The 22,006-nt window shown below is 43.4% G+C and overlaps 1 protein-coding gene and 1 pseudogene across 1 annotated transcript; one reads left to right on the top strand and one right to left on the bottom strand.

Moving 5' to 3' along the window:
* Nucleotides 1-5,821: 5,821 nt before the first annotated feature.
* LOC102439696 (zinc finger protein 345-like) lies at nt 5,822-21,734 on the top strand. Its single transcript, XM_006102375.3, has 3 exons — nt 5,822-6,761; nt 7,640-7,766; nt 19,406-21,734. Exons 1-3 carry the CDS (start codon nt 6,366-6,368, stop codon nt 21,451-21,453), a joined length of 2,571 nt encoding a protein of 856 aa, XP_006102437.2. The 5' UTR covers nt 5,822-6,365; the 3' UTR covers nt 21,454-21,734.
* LOC102439370 lies at nt 17,730-18,182 on the bottom strand (annotated as a pseudogene).
* Nucleotides 21,735-22,006: the final 272 nt, after the last annotated feature.

Below are 22,006 nucleotides of genomic sequence, written 5' to 3'. Positions count from 1 at the left end.
TTGGTTAATAAAACTATAATTGCACACTTACTTATGTCCTGTTATGAACAAATCAGATTCTTATTGGACCAAATTACCAAAACTATAATTATTTTTAGTTCATTTAGTCCTATAATTAAATTCTGTTTCTGCTGATATTTCTTGCTCGTATTTCTATAAATCCTGTTACTCTATAGAGTTGTAATAATTTTCATCCAATTCAAGGGGATGAGCTGAATGTTTATTCTCAGAGATATGTAGCTTAAAATAAATCAGAGTTCTTTTTATGGATCTCTCAGAAGTTGTAACATTTTCCAAATGCATCATAAGAAAACAGTGACTATTGCCCTACCCAGTTTGGTTCAGTGGATAGAGCATTGGCCTGCAGACTTAAGGGTCCCAGGTTCGATTCTGGTCAAGGGCATGTACCTTGGTTGCAGGCACATCCCTAGTAGGGGGTGTGCAGGAGGCAGCTGATGGATGTTTCTCTCTCATCTGATGTTTCCAACTCTCTATCTCTCTCCCTCTCTATAAAAAATCAATAAAATATATTTAAAAAAAAAGAAAACTGTAACTGTCTCTAAATAACAAGAAATTTAAAATAATAGGGTTATTGAGTTGATTATAATGCAAATGACATGGAACTTTTTCCCTTCTGTAAAACACAATATTCCAGAATATTATAACTAATAACAATTAGTTCTAATGAAAGCATATTAGAATCTATAATATGCATATATAAATAGAATATAGTTATTATTTCCTTATTGGACAGAACTTCCCATATACCTTAAGTATAAAATTTTCCTTCATAAGGAGAGAAAGCAAATCCTTGAGGCATTCCAGGGCCCATTGGAATGACCAAAGCCAGTTGTAGCTCAAGGAACATTTTCTTAAAATTTAAACCCTGGAAAGGTAGTCAAATACATTAGGCTAAAATATTCTATATCAGCCCTGACCGGTTTGGCTCAGTGGATAGAGCGTCGGCCTGTGGACTGAAAGGTCCCAGGTTCGATTCCGGTCAAGGGCATGTACCTTGGTTGTGGGCGCATCCCCAGTAGGGGGTGTGCAGGAGGCAGCTGATTGATGTTTCTTTCTCATCGATGTTTCTAACTCTCTATCCCTCTCCCTTCCTCTCTGTAAAAAAATCAATAAAATATACTTAAAAAAATAAATAAAAATAAAATATTCTATATCATTATTATTAAACAGCGTTAAGTAATGTATTCATTTAAAGTAATCAAGTTCCTGATTAACATAAGTATTTCAATAATATATATAAAACTTTTGATTGCTAGGCAAATATAGGAAAAACTTTTTTTTTCTTACTTTCAAAAATAGGCTTATCTTTCCAGTGGAAAATATACTTACATTCTTAAGAAGCATAACAGAGATAGTAAATTTCTTAGCTGAGAAATAATCCCCTCCAACTTGGAAATCCCCAGTGGGCTCCAATGACTTAGTACGCAGTTACTTTGATTTTCTTACTCTTACTTTGTCCACTGCATATTCTTGCGTTCCTGGGTCCTCACACGGGGCACCACCTGTTGGGGGTGACCAGCAGACCCTGAGTGATGGGTGAATGATTACTTTGACACATGTTTCTGTGAAAGAGAGGGCTAAGGGACACACTGGCTATTGGAACCAAACAGCCCCATTAGCACACCTCCTTGGGCTTTTATTGTAACAACAGCTTGCACTAAAATTAACTATTAGATACTATCAGTAGGGTAAGCATCCTTGAGAAGACACATGTCTCTGCAGTGTCCTTTAAGAAAGGATGTGTAAGACTAAGCCTACAGGTTCTAGTAAACACTCAGGTGCTTGCACGTATACAGACTTGCTTCCTAACAAAACAAGTGTCAGATATAAGAGGCTGGATTGCAACCCAGTATTGTGCCTTGGATTTCCAGTGGGTAAAAGGGCCTAGTTGTGGGCTGGATCCCCAGACCAGGGTGTGAACAAGGCTGCTGGCCGAGGTTGCACTCTCATGTCGATGTTTCTCTCCCACTCTCTAATTCTTTCTCTAAAAATCAGTAAACTATTATTTAAAAACTAGAGGCCCATTGCATGAAGAGATTCGTGCAATAGGCCTTCCTTCCCCTGGCTGCCGGCACCGGTTTTCTTCCGGCACCTGGGACCCAGGCCTTTGCTCCGGCTGCAGCGGAGAAGTGAAGCCTCTTCAGCCTCAGTCTTTGCTCGCGTCTGCATATGCAAATTAACCACCATCTTTGTTGTGTTAATTTGTATAGTCACTCTGATTGGCTGGTGGGCATAGCAGAGTGACAACAATTTGCATAATCTCTTATTAGTGTAGATAAATATTAAATATAAATTGATTGTACATTTATGCATTATTGCAGAAGTGAGTGAGAGTTTCATATTCTCTGCATCCTAGAGAATATTTAGTTCAATCAATCATTCTTTATTTAAACTTTTTTTTGGCTAACTTCTTTTTGGGGGGGGTAACTTTGTCGTGCTACCTCACTGGTGTTTGATTGTATTTTTTTCTAGGAATTTATAGTGAACCTTATCTCAGATATGCATTTGCTGTGTCAGTATCTTTGTTAAAACATCTGATCATATTTTCGGCCTAATGTGCTATGACTGTTGGCACTTTTCTTTAAGGAAAAGATATTGAAATAACAAAGATGGATGTTGGAATTTATTTCACTCATTTTGTTCCTTTTTTGCTTTATGAAGTAAATTTTTTTCTATTAGGAAAATGTGTTTATATATTTTACATTTTTAAAATATATTTTATTGATTTTTTACAGAGAGGAAGGGAGAGGGATAGAGAGTTGGAAACATTGATGAGAGAGAAACATCGATCAGCTGCCTCCTGCACACCCCCCACTGGGGATGTGCCTGCAACCAAGGCACATGCCCCCGTCCGGAATCGAACCCGAGACCCTTCAGTCCACAGGCCGACACTATCCACTGAGCCAAACCAGTCAGGGCTGTTTTACATTTTTAAATGTATATTGATTTCAGAGAGGAAGGGAGAGACAAAGAGAAATAGAAATATCAATACTGACAATCACTGATTGGCTGCCTTCCACCCACACACTACTTGGGACCAAGCCCAAAACCTGGGCATGTGCCTGACCAGGAACCTAATCATGACTTCTGGGTTCATAGGTAGATGCTCAACCACTGATTCCTACCAGCCAGCCAGGGTATGCATTTTCTCTTTAATTGTCACAACAACCTGGGATGTTGAAACTAATATCAAATTGTTGAGAAGATCCACAATTAGGGAAAAGAAGTAGGTTCTCCAAGTTTACTCATCAAACAAGTGTCAGATATGCCATATGCCAAGTTCACAGGTGAGTCCAGAGAGATCCTGTGGTGTGGAGCAGGAAGTTGGCAGAGCTTAGGCAGTGAACCTGGGGTATGAAGACAGGAAGGAGGTGGACATTAAACAGTGGTGTACACATTTGGGAGATGTGTGAGCTGATGGTCCCGGAGACCAGGTGTTGGCACTTTAAAAAAAAATCCTATCTAATAATAGACAGACATGGTAATTAACCGTACCTTTGCTACCATCGCCAGGGGCTGATCAGCATGATATGCAAATTAACCGCCAACAAAGCTGGTGGCTAATTTGCATACTGCAGGCAGGGCGGGCCACCGGGAGCCGCCATCCGGGCCCCCGTGTGCAACCCCAGGAGCCGCCAGAAAGCCGGGCCACAGGCAAGGCGGCCCCCTAGGATCCAGGAGCCCATCGGTGAGGTCTGCAGGTGATGCAGCGATCAAGCTATGAGGGGTGTTTGGGGGGCAGAAGGAGCTACAGGAGCAGCTCTGGCCAGAGACTGAAGACTCCACAGCGAAGATGGAAGGCGGTGGCCAGAGTGAAGGTCTGGGTCCCGGGTGCCAGAGGAAAACTGGTGCTGGCAGCCAGGGGAAAGAAGGCCTATTGCATGAATCTTCGTGCAACTGGCCTCTAATATATATTATAGATTTCAGAGGACAGGAGAGGCAAAGAGATAGAAACATCAGTAATGAGAGAGAATCAACCATCGGCTGTCTCCTGCACGCCCCCTACTGGGGATTGAGTCCACAACTGGCCTGTGGGCTTGATTAGACTGGAAACCTGGATCCTTCAGTCCACAGGACAACACCCTATCCACTGAGCCAAACTAGATGGTGTTTCTCTGTTGTCCCCCTTCCCAAACCATCTATTGCGCTGAGGGCAATCACAGTGACTAATGGGACTGTGATGAGAGAGCAGCCAGCCCTGGCATTAGGGCCTGGTGTCCACACTAAACTGGGGAGCCCTGGAGGAGGGTGAGGCTGGGGAAGGTGTGTAAAGAGAAGGATGGCAAGTGTCTCAATTCTGACAGGTTGGCGTGACCATTGAGGACATTGCCCTGTACTTCTCCAGGGAGGAATGGAGCCTCCTTGATAAAGATCAGAGATGTCTGCACCTGAATGTGATGCTAGAGAACTTTGAACTTATATCCTCTCTGGGTAAGAACCTCACTCTGGCTGGTTTCTGGGACTTGGCTTTGCATTTCCTATGCCCCCTCACCTCCAGGGGGTGCTCTGTCCTCACTTGTGGACTCTATACATTGCATGATTTTTCCAGTTTTCTGGGTAGTTGCTGTGGTTGGCAGGGTTGGTTTGATTGCTCTGCTCCCTTCTGCCCCTTTATTCACAACACCTGCTGTACTGAACTCATAGGGAAGGGTTTGTGATTGGTTGTGTGGCGAGGAGCCAAATGGATTCCACTTGAATACTGACCAAAACATATGCTTTATTGCTGTTCTTGATTTGTATGTATTTGTTTTGAAAGTAGGCTCTACATCCTTATCCTATTTTTTTAAACATATTTTATTGATTTTTTACAGAGAGGAAGGGAGAGGGATAGAGAGTTAGAAGCATTGATGAGAGAGAAACATCGATCAGCTGCCTCCTGCACACCCCCTACTGGGGATGTGCCCGCAGCCAAGGTACATGCCCTTGACAGGAATCGAACCCGGGACCCTTCAGTCTGCAGGCCGATGCTCTATCCACTGAGCCAAACCGGTCAGGGCCCTTATCCTATTTTTAACCATGGTATTTGGCTAATGAGTCTTTTGGGTACTTTTTCTAGTTCATAATAAGGTATTTTTTTGCATTTGCTTAATTGTGCTTCCTGAATATTGCATATTTGTTTTATTTACAAATTCCATGTTTTTGGCAACTGTGCATTCAAGAAGCCTAGTGTAGCTATTTTTCCAGCAGGCTCAGATGCTGCTTACCAGTGTTTTCTGATAAAGTGTTTTTAAGTGTTTTTTTTAGAGCTTTCTCGTTGCTTTCAGAGAACAGAAGAAAAATGCTCAAGTCTCAGGTGACTGTGTGTGTGTGTTTAATCCTCTAAAGATTTTTTTTAAAAATATATTTTATTGATTTTTTACAGAGGGGAAGGGAGAGGGATAGAGAGCTAGAAACATCGACGAGAGAGAAACATCGATCAGCTGCCTCCAGCACACCCCCCACTGGGGATGTGCCCGCAACCAAGGCACATGCCCTTGACCGGAATCGAACCTGGGACCCTTCAGTCCGCAGGCCGAAGCTCCATCCACTGAGCCAAACTGGTTTGGCAAATCCTCTAAAGATTTTTTTTTAACTTTCTTCTGCCTTCCCTCAGAGATTCAGCCTGTAATTCATGTCTCTGCTGTCCTCAACATGTTCTCTATTGTTTGCAATAGATGAATAATTAGAGCCTTGACCGGAATCGAACCCGAGACCCTTCAGTCCGCAGGCCAATTCTCTATCCACTGAACCAAACCAATCAGGGCCTCTTGCTCTTTATGTAATGATGTTTACTTTGAATTTATATTAGTTCACAGAAACACTCCATCCATGCTTTTGTTCCGGCCCTCCGGTCCAGTTTAAGAACCCATTTGTGGCCCTCGAGTCAAAAAGTTTGTCTACCCCTGCTTTAGCCTCACTGCAGCCCAGGCAGAGCTGACACTGCTGATGGCATCAGAAGCAGATGCTGTGAAGTATTAGTGTCTGTATTGTGACATTAACTTTGCTTAGTGGATTCAATGGAGGCAACATAGTTCTTGTTAGAGAGGAGCAATGTTCCCCAGCAACATAAGGCCTGAAGGAGACAAATGCCTAATGGCCTGAATGAAGGAAAAATGCCTCTTATTCTGAAAGAGCAGGTCCTGAAGAAAGATATGCAAAACCAGCAGCTAAAGGAAGCCTCACAGGCGCCCCAGAAACAAACTTGCCCTAGAAATCACATCTGCTGAAGGTGCTGGAGGACACTGAGTATACTTGGTGTGTACTGTGCTATATGCCCCCCAATCCTGTCCTGGATTGAGCTGTGGAAATACAGGATCCTGGACTTGGAGCGTAAGAACTACATTACCCAGAAGGCCGGGCGCGGAATGACAACGGGATGCGCCAATGGAGGCTCAGGAAAGGCGTTTCCGCTTGGCCACTTGTGTAGGGCGGGACTGGCAGGCCTCCTGGCGGGGTTTTGTCCTCTCTCAGTTTTATTCTCAGGCGGTCAGGAGTTCCTGGTCGCACAGTCCCGTGGAGAAGGCTGGAGAGTGGTGCTCCCTGCCTCACAGCCCGTGGTGGGAGCCTGCAGGGGTGCGCACAGCTCACATGTGGGATTGAAGCTCCCAGTCGCTAACAGGGCCGGACCAGGGCCGGACCAGTGCCGGACCAGGGCCGGGCCAGGGACCGCCATTCCCGCAGCGGCCTCTTCTCCGGGGGCTCCGGCCCCGCTCTGCCCACAGAGTCCAATGGCGGCGCCCGAGCTGAGTTGCAGGCCTGAGGTGAGTGCGTGTCCCTGCGGGTCCTCACCGCCTCCTCACACCTAACAGGACAGCCCGGGTGCGGGCGCCTGTCCCGTCTTGCAGCTCAGTCCCGCGTGGAGGACCAAGAGGAAGGTGGAGGGGAGAGAGGAGTGTTGTGGCTTCTGAGGACACAGCAAGTGCAGGGCAGAGAGGACGGGGGTGACTCGCACCTGAGGTTCCCTGAGGATGTGGGTGGTTAGTATTGAGTCAAAAATCGGAGACGGGCAGGGAGGACTTCAGAGCCGCATGCCCTGCTTTCCCCAGGCTGTGGGGTCCAACAGGAAACTGGAGTTGTGCCAGATCCTTGTGGAACCTCTCAAGCTCTCTCTGGATGCCATGTGCCAAGTTCATGGGTGAGTGCAGAGAGGTCCTGTGCTGTGGAGCAGGGAGGTGGCAGAGCTGAGAGAGTGAACCTGGGGTCTGAGATGGGAAGGCGGTAGACATTACCCAGTGGTGTGCACATCTGGAGGAAGTGTGAGCTGATGGTCCCGGGGACCCGGTGTGAGGATTAAAGGGTGAAGCATAAGCCCAGGTTTGTCTTTGTCCTGGAGGCAGGATCTAGGAGACGGCAGTGGTGTTGCTTGACAGGAAGGCTGGGGCCCTGCAGGCATGGCCCAGAGCTGCCTTAGATGATGTTTCTCTGCTGTCCCCCTTCCCAACCCAGCTGCTCTGCTGAGGGCCATCACAGTGACTAATGGGACTGTGATGAGAGAGCAGCCTGCACTGGCATTAGGGCCTGGTGTCCACACTAAACTGGGGTGCCCTGGAGGAGGTTGAGGGTGGGGATGATGAGTAAGGAGTAGGATTACTGGTTCTCAGTGAGACAGCTCTGATTTCATTTGTCTCAATTCTGACAGGTTGGCGTGACCTTTGAGGACATTGCCCTGTACTTCTCCAGGGAGGAATGGAGCCTCCTTGATGAGGGTCAGAGACAGCTGTACCTGAATGTGATGCTGGAGAACTTTGAACTTATATCCTCCCTGGGTAAGACCCTCATTTTGGCTGGTTCTGGAGACTTGGCTTTGCATGTCCTCATCCCTCCCTCACCTCTAGGAGTGCTCTGTCCTCACCTCTGGACTGTATACATTGCTTGATTTTTCCACTTTTCCGGGCAGTTGCTGCGGTTGGCAGGCTGGGTTTGTTTGTACTGCTCTATTCTAACCCTTTAGTCCATCGGTTCTCAACCTGTGGGTCGCGACCCCTTTGGGGGTCCAACGACCCTTTCACAGGGGGCGCCTAAGACCATCCTGGATATCAGATATTTACATTACGATTCATAACAGTAGGTACATTACAGTTATGAAGTAGCAACGAAAATAATTTTATGGTTGGGTCACAACATGAGGAACTGTATTTAAAGGGCCAGAAGGTTGAGAACCACTGCTTTAGTCACAAAACCTGCTGTGGTAAACTCTTAGGGAAGGATTGTGGTTGGTAGTGTGTCAGGGGGCCAAATGGATTCCACCTTGACTAGTGAGTTAAAGCATTTTTTTAATATTCCTGATGGTCATTTGTACGTATTTTTATTTATTATTATTATTATTTTTATTGATTTTTTTACAGAGAGGAAGGGAGAGGGAGAGGGATAGAGAGCTAGAAACATCAAGGAGAGAGAAATATCGATCAGCTGCCTCCTGCACACTCCCTACTGGGTTATGTGCCCGCAACCAAGGTACATGCCCTTGACCGGAATCGAACCTGGGACCCTTGAGTCCGCAGGCCGACGCTCTATCCACTGAGCCAAACCAGTCAGGGCTGTACGGATTTTTTTGAAAATTGTCTCTACAGCCCTAGTCCTAATTGGAACAATATTTTTTGGCTAATGAGTCTTTTGAATTCCTTTTCCAGTTTATATATTAAGGCATATGACTTTTAGCATTTGCTTAGTTGTTCTTCCCAAATATTGCATTCTTATTTTATTTACAAATTTCATGTTTTGGTGAACTCTTCATTCAGGAAATCTAGTGTGGCTGTTTTTCAGGCAGGCTCAGATGTTGGTTACCAGTGTTTACTGATAAAGTATTTTTTTAAAATATATTTTATTGATTTTTTTACAGAGAGGAAGGGAGAGGGATAGAGAGTTAGAAACATCGATGAGAGAGAAACATCGATCAGCTGCCTCCTGCACACCCCCTACCAGGGGCCTGCAACCAAGGTACATACCCCTGATCGGACTCGAACCTGGGACCCTTGAGTCCGCAGGCTGATGCTCTATCTACTGAGCCAAACCAGTTAGGGCCTGATAAAGTATTTTTAAGGAATTTATTTAGAGTTTTTTCAGTAAAATCATTGTGTTCTTCATAGCCTTCATTATAGTGTTAACATGACATGACCTTCCTTCTATACCTTAATATTAGCTTGCTTATTTATTTATTTATTTATTTATTAATTATGTTTTAAGCCTACCTGAGGATATTTTGCTATTGAGTTTTAGAGAGAGATAAAGAGAGGAAACGGCAGAGAAATATATATGTGGAGAGCGACAGGTTGATCGGTTGCCTCCTGCACTCGCCCTGACCAGGTTTGGGCGGGGAGAGCCTGCAGCCAAGGTACATGCTGTGGACCTGCATCAATCCTGGAACCCTAAGGGCTGCAGGCTGACGCTTTATCCACTGAGGCTGACCTTCCAGAGCTGATATTTGCTTTACTGAGCTGATCTGAGTCAAATCACAATATCTTCCATAAGTTCACCTGATTTGCAAGTATGGTCTCCCATCCTCCTGGAGATTGCCTTTTCATTTCATTGTGTTCATTGCTATTGTGCTGAGAAGTAGCTCTTTCCTTTGTTGTAGCCTGGACTGCTGGTTTTATTTTTCTGCCTGGAGATTGGTATCACATCCCAAAAAATCTTGTCCAAAACACATCTCCAAAGTGTTTTCTCTGGGTTGTCTTGAAGGATTTTTAGGTATTAAGAGAGGAATGTAATGGTTTCATGCAGTCTGTGTTAATTTTTATCAGTGGTGTTCAGTTTTGTTGTTTTACATGTAAATATCCATTTTCTCCGCACCATTCATTGAAGAAACTATCCTTTTCTACTTAACCTGTCTTGTGGTTTAAGTCAAAGATTACCTGGACCTACGTGCCTGAGTTTATTCCTGTGTTTATGTTCTTTGCTATTGGTGTGTGTTTCTGGGTGTATTTCAGTAACACACTGGTTGGTGGCTGTGGCTTTGTGATAGATTGAAGGCAGGAAGTGTGATGCCACCAGGTCCGTTGCTCAAGGTGACTTTTGCTATTTGATTAATATATTGTATTGATTTTCTACAGAGAGGAAGGGAGAGAGATAGAGAGTCAGAAACATCGATGAGAGAGAAACATCGATCAGCTGCCTCCTGCACATCTCCCACTGGGGATATGACCGCAACCAAGGTACATGCCCTTGACCGGAATCGAACCATGGACCCTTCAGTCCGCAGGCCGACGCCCTATCCACTGAGCCAAACCGGCTTCGGCTCAAGGTGACTTTTGCTATTTGAAGTCTCTTGAGGTTTCAGACATTGGAATTCTCATCCAGATTGCATTTAATCTGGAGATTGCTTTGGCTAGTAGGGACATTTTAAAGATATTCCATTTTCAAATTCAAGAACACGGGATGTTTTGCCCTGGCCGGTTTGGCTCAGTGGATAGAGCGTCAGCCTGCAGAATGATGGGTCTGGGGTTGGATTCTGGTCAGGGGCACATGCCCGGGTTGTGAGCTCAATCCCCAGGGTGGGCGTGTGAGAGGCGGCCGATCAGTGAGTCTCTTTCATCATTGATCTTTCTATTTCTCCCTCTTCCTTCCTCTCTAAAATCAATAAGAAAATATTTATAAAAAAAAAAAAATGTCTTTGCACTATTTTTGTGTTTTCTTCCCATTTCTTTTTTATTTTGTAAAAAAAATATATTTTATTGATTTTTTACAGAGATGGAAGGGAGAGGGATAGAGAGTTAGAAACATTGATAAGAGAGAAACATTGATAAGAGAGAAACATCGATCGCCCCCTACTGGAGATGTGCCCGCAACCAAGGTACATGCCCTTGACCAGAATCGAACCTGGGACCCTTCAGTCCGCACGCCAACGCTCTATCCACTGAGCAAAACCGGTTACGGCTTCCATTTCTTTCATCACTGTAGTCTAGTGTTCAATGTACAGATCTTTCACCTTTGTGGTTGAATTTATTTCTCAGTATTTTATTTATTTTAATGCTATTGTCTACTTTCTTCATTTGTTTTTTAAAAAATATGTTTTTGTTCATTTTTCAGAGAGAGAGAAATGGAGAGGGAGAGAGTGAAACATCCAGTTCAGATACAACTATGAGCTGCCTCCTGCACCTACCCCCCCCACCCCCCTCTGGGAATCTTGCCTACAATCTGGGCATATGCCCTGACCTGGAATAGAACTGGTGTCCTCTCAGTTCATGGGAAGATGCTCAACCAACCAAACCATACTGACTAGGGCCTTTCTTCATTTGTTTATCAAAGAATTCATTGTCAGTGTTCAGAAATGGAACTAATTGTGCTCGCTTCGGCAGCACATATACTAGAAATGGAACTAATGTTTGTATGTTGATGTTTTATCCTGTAACTTTTCTGAATTTATTTTTTAATATTTATGTATTGCTCTTAGAGTGAGAGAGAGAAATTGCTCTGCTCTTCCATCCATCTCTGTATCATTGGCTGCCCCCAGCTTGTACCCTGATGGAAAATCCAACCCACTTCCTTGGTGTATCAGATCCACACTCTCCCAAACTGAGCCACCCAGCTAGGGCTCTGAATTTTTTAAATTAATTTTAGAAGTTTATAGTGAGTTCTTTACAATTGATTTTAGAGAGAGGAGGGGAGAGGAATAGAGAGTTAGAAACATTGAGGATGAGAGAGAATTATTGATTAGCTGCCTGCTGTATGCCCCCTACTGGGGATTGAACCCACTACTGGCATTTGCCCTGACCCAGAATTGAACTGTGACCTCCTGGTTCATAGGTTGACACTTGGGCTTACTTTCTTTCTTTTTTTTAAATTCTCATCTTTTTAGTTTTCATTTCAAAGAGCTTTACAAATTTGACCACCAATTTCATTCTTCAAATTTAAATTCTCTTATATTATTTTTCTGAAGAAAATCTGCTCTTAAAGGGTATAAAATTATACTGAACAGGACTACATTGGGTAAATGAAAATAGTTTATTTATTTATTTTTAAAAATATATTTTATTGGTTTTGACAGGAAGGAAGAGTGATAGAGAGTTAGAAACATCAATGAGAGAGAAACATCGATCAGCTGCCTCTTGCACAACCCCTATCGGGCATTGAGCCCGCAACCAAGGTACATGCCCTTGATTGGAATCGAACTCAGGACCTTTTATTCCACAGCCCGACGCTCTATCCACAGAGCCAAACCAGTTAGGGCAAAAATAGTTTTTTTAAATGAATGTTATATGCAATAAACATTGATATTTCAAGAAAAACTATTCTAAATGTCATATTATATGCAATAAAAATTAATATTTCAAGGAAAACAGGATTTTAAATGTAATAATATTACCAAAACTGTACTAACATAGTATAATATCACAAAAGTTGTAGGAAAGATTAAAAATCTGCAAATAACAAGATTACTCCTATTATATTCTAAAATGTTTTTTTCCTTTGGCTCTATTTTGGCTCATCAGTTTATGTTGTTCATTATATTCCACATATGAGTAAGATCATGTGATATTTATCTTTCTCCAACTGGCTTATTTCACTTAGCATAATGCTCTCCAGTGCATCCATGCTATTGCAAATGGTACGCATTCCTTCTTTTTTACAGCAGCGTAGTATTCCATTGTGAAGATGTACCACCGTTTTCTAATCCACTCACCTGCTGGTGAGCATTTAGGCTGTTTCCAAATCTTAGCTATTGTAATTATGCTGCAGAGAACATAGGGGTGCATATATCCTTTCTGATTGGTGTTTCTGATTTCTTGGGATATATTCCTAGAAGTGGGATTACTGGCTCAAATGGGAGCTCCATTTTTAATTTTTTGAGGAAACTCCATACTGTTCTTCACAGTGGCTGCACCACTCTACATTCCTACCAGCAGTCCTCGAGGGTTCCTTTTTCTCCACATCCTCGCCAGCACTTGTCGTTTATTGATTTGTTGATGACTGGTATTCTGACAGGTGTGAGATAGTACCTCATTGTTTTGATTTGCGTCTCTCGGATGATTAGTGACTTTGAGCATGTTTTCTTATGTCTGTTGGCCGTCTGTAGGTCCTCTTTCGAAAAGTGTCTATTTAGGTCCTTTGCCTACAGACTGATAGGATTCCGACTTGAATTACCCCCTCCAGCGATTCTCAACCTGTGGGTCGCGACCTCCCAAAATTCATCCTGCATATCAGATATTTACATTACAATTCATAACAGTAGCAAAATTACAGTTATGAAGTAGCAATGAAAATAATTTTATGGTTGGGGGTCACCACAACATGAGGAACTGTATTAATGTAGGAATTCATCACTCTAAAATTTCCTCTCAGAATTGCATTTCCTGCCTTTTTACATAAGCTTTGGTAGATTGTGCTTGTATTCACTTTGCCTCTTTAGTTTTTGAGTTCTCTTTTCAGTTTTTTCTTTCACCCACTCATTCTTCAGGACTGTGTTTAATTTGAACATACTTGTGAATTTTCCAGCTTTATTGAAACTAAAACTGATTTCAAGTTTCATACATTGTTACTAGATAAGGTACTTGATGTGATTTCTTCTCAAACTTTGAGACTAATTTTTTGACTTAACATATGATCTACTTAGAGAATGTCTCATGTGTGCTTGACAAGAATGCATCTCCTGCTGCACTTGGATGGGATGTTCTGTATATATTTCTTAGCTCTGTTTTCTCTAGAGCAGCGGTTCTCAACCTGTGGGTCGCAACCCCTTTGGGGGTCCAACGACCCTTTCACAGGGGTCGCCTAAGACCATCTGCATATCAGATGTTTACATTATGATTCATAACAATAGCAAAATTACAGTTATGAAGTAGCAACGAAAATAATTTTGTGGTTGGGGATCACAACATGAGGAACTGTATTTAAAGGGCCAGAAGGTTGAGAACCACTGCTCTAGAGTCTAGTCAGACTTCAGTTATTCTTTTTTTTTTTTATTAAATCTTTATTGTTCAGATTATTACATTTGTTCCTCTTTTTTCCCCCCCGTAACTCCCCTCCTTCCAGTTCCCACCCCACCCTCCGCCCTCACTCCCCACCCATTGTCCTCATCCATAGGTGCACGATTTTTGTCCAGTCTCTTCCCACATCTCCCAGACCCCTTTCCCCCTCATGAATAGTCAGTCCATTCCCTTTCTATGCCCCTGATTCTATTATAATCAACAGTTCATTCTGTTCATCAGATTATTTATTTACTTGATTCTTAGATTCACTTGTTGATAGATGCATATTTGTTGTTCATAATTTGTATCTTTACCTTTTTCTTCTTCTTCCTCTTCTTAAAGGATACCTTTCAGCATTTCATATAATACTGGTTTGGTGGTGATGAACTCCTTTAGCTTTTTCTTATCTGTGAAGCTCTTTATCTGACTTTCAATTCTGAATGATAGCTTTGCTGGATAAAGTAATCTTGGTTGTAGGTTCTTGGCATTCATCACTTTGAATATTTCTTGCCACTCCCTTCTGGCCTGCAAAGTTTCTGTTGAGAAATCAGCTGACAGTCATATGGGTATTCCCTTGTAGGTAACTGAGTTTCTTTCTCTTGCTGCTTTTAAGATTCTCTCTTTGTCTTTTGCTCTTGGCATTTTAATTATGATGGGTCTTGGTGTGGTCCTCTTTGGATTCCTTTTGTTTGGGGTTCTCTGTGCTTCCTGGACTTGTAAGTCTATTTCTTTCACCAGGTAGGGGAAGTTTTCTGTCATTATTTCTTCAACTAGGTTTTCAATATCTTGCTCTCTCTCTTCTTCTGGCACCCCTATAATTCGGATGTTGGTACGCTTAAAGCTGTCCCAGAGGCTCCTTACACTATGTTCGTATTTTCGGATTCTTTTTTCATTTTGCTTTTCCGGTTGGGTGTTTTTTGCTTCTTTGCATTTCAAATCTTTGACTTGATTCTTGTGCTCCTCTGGTCCGCTGTTGGGAGTCTGTATAGTATTCTTTATTTCAGTCAGTATATGCTTAATTTCTAGTTGGTTCTTTATCATAACATCGAGGGTCTCATTAGATTTCTTGTAGATCTCATTAAGTTTATCGGCGGCTTCTAGACAGTTCTTGAGAGACCTTAAAAGTGTGATTCTGAACTCAATATCTTCCATTGACAATTTTGTCCTGTTTCTTTGTCTCCGCATTTTTTATGCTTTCTTAGTGCACCCCCTAGTGGTCTTTGTGCGCAGTCTTGTTGTAGTTAAGCCTTGATTGTTGTAGGTAATACTAGAGGGGATTTGACCTCCAGGCCAAGTGACTGTGAGAATCAGCTGTGTCTGCAGTGAGAGAACTTCTGTCCTCTAGGGAGGTGCTAATCTAGCCTTTGCCTCTGGCTATCTAGCAAATGGCTCTGTGCAGGGCTTGGGCGGGGCGGGTCGCACAGGATCAACAGGGTGGGCGGAGCGAGCAGTTATGGCTGCTCTCAGTCCCATCCCCAGAGGCTCTGCCTCTCAGAGTCCCAGCAACCGCTGCAAACCTCGGATAGAAAGCTGCCCTCGTGTTCTGACCGATGCCAGATAGTCCCGCTTCTCCCGTTTGAGTCTGAGTCCCTAGAGACTCGCCCAGAACTGGAGCTCAAGGCCTGAGCCTCCCTCCCGATTGAAAACGACACCCGCGCCCTCAGCCACCAGCCCGCTCCGCGCGCACCTCCGCACTTTAGTATTTTCCGCACTTCGCCTCCTCTGAGTCTCGGTATGCTGTTCTCTTTCCTTCTAGTTGAACAATTTCCCCTCAGCCAGCCTTCCTGTGGTTCTGGGTGATGTCCGTTCCGTCTTTTAGTTGTATTTTTGAAGTGGTTGTGCGAGGCAGCATTCTCCGGTGTTTACCTATGCCGCCATCTTGGTTCTCCCCTTCAGTTATTCTTATTGCTTTTGGATGGGATATCTACCTATTATTGAAGGGGCATTTTCTATTGTATCGCAAACCAGCGAGCTAGACAAGATGCCTTAATGAGCCAATTAGTTAAGAGTCACCTTTATTGCCGAAATCAGTTTGGCTCGGTGGATGGAGCATCGGCCTGAGGACTGAAGGGTCCCGGGTTCGATTCTGGTCAAGGGCGTGTACCTGGGTTGCGGGCGCATTCCCAGTGGGAGGTGTGCAGGAGGCAGCTGATCGATGTTTCTCTCTCATCGATGTTTCTGGCTCTCTGTCTCTCTCCCTTCCTCTCTGTGGAAAATCAATAAAATATATTTTTAAAAAAACGTCTTTATTGCTCACAGGTTCAGAGCAATTGTTGTCTTGATGTTGTCCTTGTTTTTAGTGCTGTGTTGATGTCTACACATTCAATGAAGCAGTTACTCCTTTCAACTTTAGGACCAATTCTGGCTCAAGAAATACATTCATTGGCGTATGGAATCAACGGTTGTTGACTGGGTGGGGTGTTGTTTCAGGTTTAAGAAAGTCCCAGTAGCCTAGTTTCCTTGAAGCCCCTTTAGCTGAGGTCAGAATAATAAGGAATGTATAGGTCCACGGTGGATTTGGCAGCATTTTTTTTTTTTTTCTTCAGTGACAACTGATGGTTTTAGTGTCTTTGGTTACAAATACTGTTGGGACATACTGATTTTTATTGCATTGCTAGGTCTAGTTGTTGCCAAAGGGATTTCTTTTGGAATTCATGCTGACAAACTTTATGGGGTCCTCTGATTGTGTAGACTGTGGGGAATTCATAGATGTTGCAGGGGTTCCTGTGATTCCAAAAAACACAAATTTGCAATGTTTTTCACAGAGCAGGCCACAAAGTCAACGTTTGTGCAAGTGCAATGGTTGATAGAGAAAATTCTGACTCTTGGGTTTGACCCTAGCCATCTGTAAGTATGTTTGATTACCCATTGTTCCATTGGACTTTTTTTGCTCCACTGAGTTCCTTTCTATCTTAATTTCACTCTTTTGAAAAAAATCTTCACTTGTGTATATTATTCTCTATTACTTTTCAGAGGAATTAGAAGGTAGTAAGGGAGATAGGACGACAGAGAGAGAAACATTGATGGGAAAGAGACACATTGACTGGTTGCCTTGTGTATATGCCCTGACGGGGGCTGGCAGCTTATCACAACTCAGATTTATGACTTTGATGAGGAATTGAACCCTCAATCCTTTGCTGTGCAGGCCGTCACTCCAACCACTGAGCCAGCCAGGGCTTAAGTCCCCTTATAGTGGTTTTTATTCATGTCTGGCTGTGTACTTGTTCTGGGAGTGGAAAATATTCTTGTATTTCCTATTTTGCCATCTTGGTAATGGCACTCACATATATCTTTTTCCTGTATGTCTTCTGTGCTTTGTTGTTCTATCAAAGCGCTGGCTTTATCTCTTTGGTTTTTCCTTTTGGATTTATATCATCTGAATTCCTGTGCTGACTCACCTGTGTTTTAGATGGGAAGAATCATTTGTGCATCACAGAAGAAAGATGACTTAGTGAATGACACAATGGACCCACACATGGTCTTGCCTTCGTGAAGGGCTGTTGGGGAGGTTTTGATTCTGTTAATGTCATAAATATGAACTCATTTTGTTCAATAGTGTTTTATTATCTCTGCCCATTCCTCACCCAGTTCTACTTCTCCTTGCTTATTGTTGGTACTTTGTAAACTACTCAGTTCTAACAGTGATCATTTCTACTCAGATTCCTAGCCCACTGAAAACCTTAACTTTGCCCTAACCGGTTTGGCTCAGTGGATAGAGCATCAGCCTATGGACTGAAGGGTCCCAGGTTCGATTCCAGTCAAGGGCATATACCTTGGTTGTGGGCACATACTCAGTAGGGGGTTTTGCAGGAGGCAGCTGATCGATTTTTTTTTTTTTTGAGGGCCTGGAGGCTTTTATTTCTCCCCTTGTCCAAGGGTGGTGGGTGGGCTCCACTACACGGCCACCTGGCTGGACCCCTGGCTTCTGGCCAGATCTGCCTCCCTCTGCTCCCGCCGCTTCTTCGCTGGAGCAGCCGCCGCTCGCACTCAAACTCCTTCATTCGCATCACGTAGTCGAGGTGCTCGCAGTAGACCCAGTCGTGCTGCTCGTGTTTGCAGGCCAGGAAGTTGGGGAAGCTGTTGCGCTTGCGTTTGAGCAGCTGGATAAGGTAGTGAGCGCAGTAGTCTCGCTGCTGGAGCACCAGCTGTGCATCATTCATCTGCTGCCGTGTGGCCACCATCTCGCGCTCCTTGCGCCCGGGGAAGCCGGGCATCCGCAGGGGGTCTGGCTCCCCCTGAGGAATCGCCCAGGTAGCGCCTGGCCAGGTCCGCTCCCATGGCTGCAGCCGCCACAGATTCCTGTTTTTTGGTTTTTTTAAAATATATTTTTATTGATTTCAGAAACGAAGGGAGAAGGAGAGATAGATAGAAACATCAATGATGAGAGGGAATCATTGATTGGCTGCGTTGGACCGAGCCAGCAACCCAGGCATGTGCCCCTGACTGGAATCGAACCTGGGACCCTTCAGTCCACAGGGTGACACTCTATCCACTGAGCCAAACGAGCTAGGGCTAGCTGATCGATGTTTGATGTTTCTCTCTCATTGATGTTTCTAACTCTCTATCCCTTTCCCTTCCTCTCTGTAAAAAAATCAATAAAATATATTAAAAAACAAAAAAGAAAACCTTAACTTCTCTAGACTTTGCAACTCTACCTTTCACAGGTCTCTTTTTACTGCAGTCCAACATTGGTCAATGCCTGCAGAGCCTTAGAGTGCACATGTGTTATTATACTGATGTTGAACATCATGTGCTCTAATACAATTGATTTTTATGGGTTTGAGCACATTCAGATTATTCTACACAGACTCAAGTCACCAGCATGAAAGGTCCTAAAGGAAGCCATTTGGGGAGGAACAATGAGCAGACCCTTGCCTCTTTGTGTCCCATCTGTGCTTCTGTCCCTCCCTTGCTGAGATTTTCACCATTGACTGACCTTTGGGGCCAAAACCTATATAATAAAAGCGTAATATACTAAGTGTTTGGTTGACTGGTCGGCCCTTCAACCATTCAAATATGCTAATGATATGCTAAGGCTGTTCAACCCCTCGCTATGATGTGCACTGACCGCCTGGGGCAGAAAGTCGACCAGTCGACCAGTTGCTATGACGTACACTGACCACCAGGAGGCAGATCCTCTGACCAGTTAGTTAGCTTGCTGCTGGTTTCTGGCCGATCGGGACTGAGTGAGTCGGGCTGGACACGCCCTGGAGCCCTTTCACAGTTCCTCCCTGGCTGGCCAACCTACTATGTCTCTCCCTGGCTCCGAAAATGCACCGGTGTGGCCCCTTTGCCTGGTCTGCGCCCTCTCCCAATGCAGGACCCCTCAAGGGATATCGGAGAGCCAGTTTTGACCCGATCTTGCAGGCCAGACAGAGGATCCCCTCTGGTGCATGAATTCGTGCACTGGGCCTCTACTACTGTATAAAACACATTTGTGGTGAAGATATTCTGTTTTCATAAGGTCAATATGTACCTCACCAGCCTTTCCTTTTGTTCAGGTTGCTGCTGTGGAGCAGAGAATGTGGAGGCACCAACTGAACAGAATGTTTCTGTAAGATTGTCACAGACAAGGAATCCCAAGTTAGCCTTGTCTTCCCAGAAGAGCCACAGTGAGAGTTGTAGACTAGTTCTGGGAAACATTTTCAAATTGACTGAGCTTCAGGGAACACAACATGGACAGACACTGTTGGGGAATGGGGCAGGTGCAAAAAAGCTCTTTTTCAAAGAAGAATTTCACCAGCAGCATGTGAGAGAGAAGACTTTCATTAGCGATGTGGACAGGACCTCACTTACAAATGGCTGCAATTTGGACGTGTCCCAGAATCATTTTACCTGGGGGAAGCTTGGGCAGGGCATTCTTACGGGGTCAGGGCATGTCCACCAAGAGAATACTCAGACCAGGGAAAGGCCAAATGATATTTTGAAGTGTGAGGTGACATTTCAAAGGAGAAAAGATTATTACATCAGAAAAGAATGCGAAGAAGACATTGGCTGCAACGATACGTTTATTCAAGACAAGGGTGTCCATGCTGGAAGTGGGTGTTTTGTTTGCTGTGAGTATGGAAAATATTTTACCAAGTGTTCCAGCTTTCATTATCAGAGATGTCATATGGGAGAAAGGTCTTATGAGTGCAGTAAATTTGGGAAATCTTTTATTAGTAGCAATCAACTTCATTATCATCAAACAGTTCACACTGGAGAAAAGCCTTATAAATGCACTGAATGTGGGAAATCTTTTACCACTAGCAGTAACCTTCGTTGTCATCAGAGGGTTCACAATGGTGAAAAGCCTTATCAATGCAGTGCGTGTGGGAAAGCTTTTACCACAATGCAAAGCCTTTGTCATCATCAGAGACTTCACACTGGAGAAAGGCCTTATGAGTGCAGTGAATGTGGAAAATCTTTTACCACTAGCAGTAACCTTCATTGTCATCAGAGAGTTCACACAGGAGAAAAGCCTTATAAATGCAGTGAATGTGGGAAAGCTTTTACGAGGATGCAAAACCTTTGTCGTCATCAGAGACTTCACACTGGAGAAAGGCCTTATGAGTGCAGTGAGTGTGGGAAATCTTTTACCACTAGCACTGCCTTTTGTTGTCATCAGAGAATTCATACTGGAGAAAGCCGTTATCAATGCAGTGAATGTGGGAAATCTTTTACCACTAGCAGTAACCTTCGTTGTCATCAGAGAGTTCACACTGGAGAAAAGCCTTATAAATGCAGTGAATGTGGGAAAGCTTTTACCAATAGCACTGATTTTTGTCGTCATCAGAGATTTCATACTGGAGAAAGACCTTATCAATGCAATGAATGTGGGAAATCTTTTACCGATAACAGCAACCTTCATTGTCATCAGAGGGTTCACACTGGAGAAAAGCCTTATAAGTGCAGTGAATGTGAGAAAGCTTTTACTAGTAGCACTAAACTTTGTCGTCATCAGAGAGTACACACTGGAGAAAGGCCTTATCATTGCAGTGAATGTGGGAAATCTTTTATCACAAGCACTGACCTTCGTTGTCATCAGAGAGTTCACACTGGGGAAAGGCCTTATCAGTGCAGTGAATGTGGGAAATCTTTTACCAGTAGCAGTACACTCCGTAATCATCAACGTTCTCACACTGGAGAAAGGCCTTATCATTGTAGGGAATGTGGGAAATCTTTTATCACTAGCACTCAACTTCGTTGTCATCAGAGAGTTCACACTGGAGAAAGGTCTTCTCGGTGTAGTGAATGTGGGAAATCTTTTATTACTAGCACTCACCCTAATTGTAATCAGAGAATTCACACTGGAGAAAGGCCTTATAAATGCAGTGAATGTGGGAAGTCTTTCACCAGGTCAGATAGTCTTCATGATCATAAGAGAGTTCATACTGGAGAAAGGCCTTATGAATGCAGTGAATGTAGTAAATCTTTTACACGTAGAAATGGCCTCCGTGAACATCAGAGAGTTCACACTGGAGAAAAGCCTTATAAATGCAGGGAATGTGGTAAATCTTTTTCCAGTAGGGGCGGCCTCCATAATCATCAGAAAGTTCACTCTGGATAAAGGCCTTATGTGTGCAATTAATGTGAGGAATCTTTCAGCCAATCTTCTCTCTTTGCTTTGCACATATGAATTCAGGTGAAAAATTTCTTATATGTGTAGAAAATGCAGTTTTTTTGTTAGGTCTTAACAATATGGCAAACTTTGTGAAATCTCATTAATCTGAATTGAATCACATACATTTAAACACAAACATTATTGAAAGTTCCCTTAAGTATTATTGGGTTTTTTTTTGTGTGTGTGTTTTTTATTATTATTCTGGAAGTGTATGTATCTATTTTGCACTTTCTTTTTAAAAATATTTTTATTGATTTCAGTGAGGAAGGGAGAGGCTAAGATAGAAACATCAATGATAAGAGGGAATCATTGAATGGCTGCCTCTTAAACTTACCCTACATCAGGGGTGGGCAACCTTTTTGTGAGTGCGTGCTAAAACCAGCAAAATCTCTAACTCAAAATTCTTCTTCGTGCCAACCCTAATTTTTTCAAAACATGTTACACCTACTTGATATCTCTTAAGGTGTACATATGTGAAGAATCTTGAAGAAATAATAAA

This window comes from Myotis lucifugus, unplaced genomic scaffold (genome assembly GCF_000147115.1).
Source record: "Myotis lucifugus unplaced genomic scaffold, Myoluc2.0 scaffold_412, whole genome shotgun sequence".
NCBI lineage: Eukaryota > Metazoa > Chordata > Mammalia > Chiroptera > Vespertilionidae > Myotis > Myotis lucifugus.
This window is presented reverse-complemented; position numbering and strand designations above follow the sequence as displayed.

Bases quoted from the DNA above. Each gene is read 5' to 3' on its own strand.
- LOC102439696 (XM_006102375.3), top strand. From the start codon at position 6,366: ATGACAACGGGATGCGCCAATGGAGGCTCAGGAAAGGCGTTTCCGCTT. The intron at 6,762-7,639 runs GTGAGTGCGTGT...CAATTCTGACAG, and splicing joins AGCTGAGTTGCAGGCCTGAG to GTTGGCGTGACCTTTGAGGA. The intron at 7,767-19,405 runs GTAAGACCCTCA...CCTTTTGTTCAG, and splicing joins TGAACTTATATCCTCCCTGG to GTTGCTGCTGTGGAGCAGAG.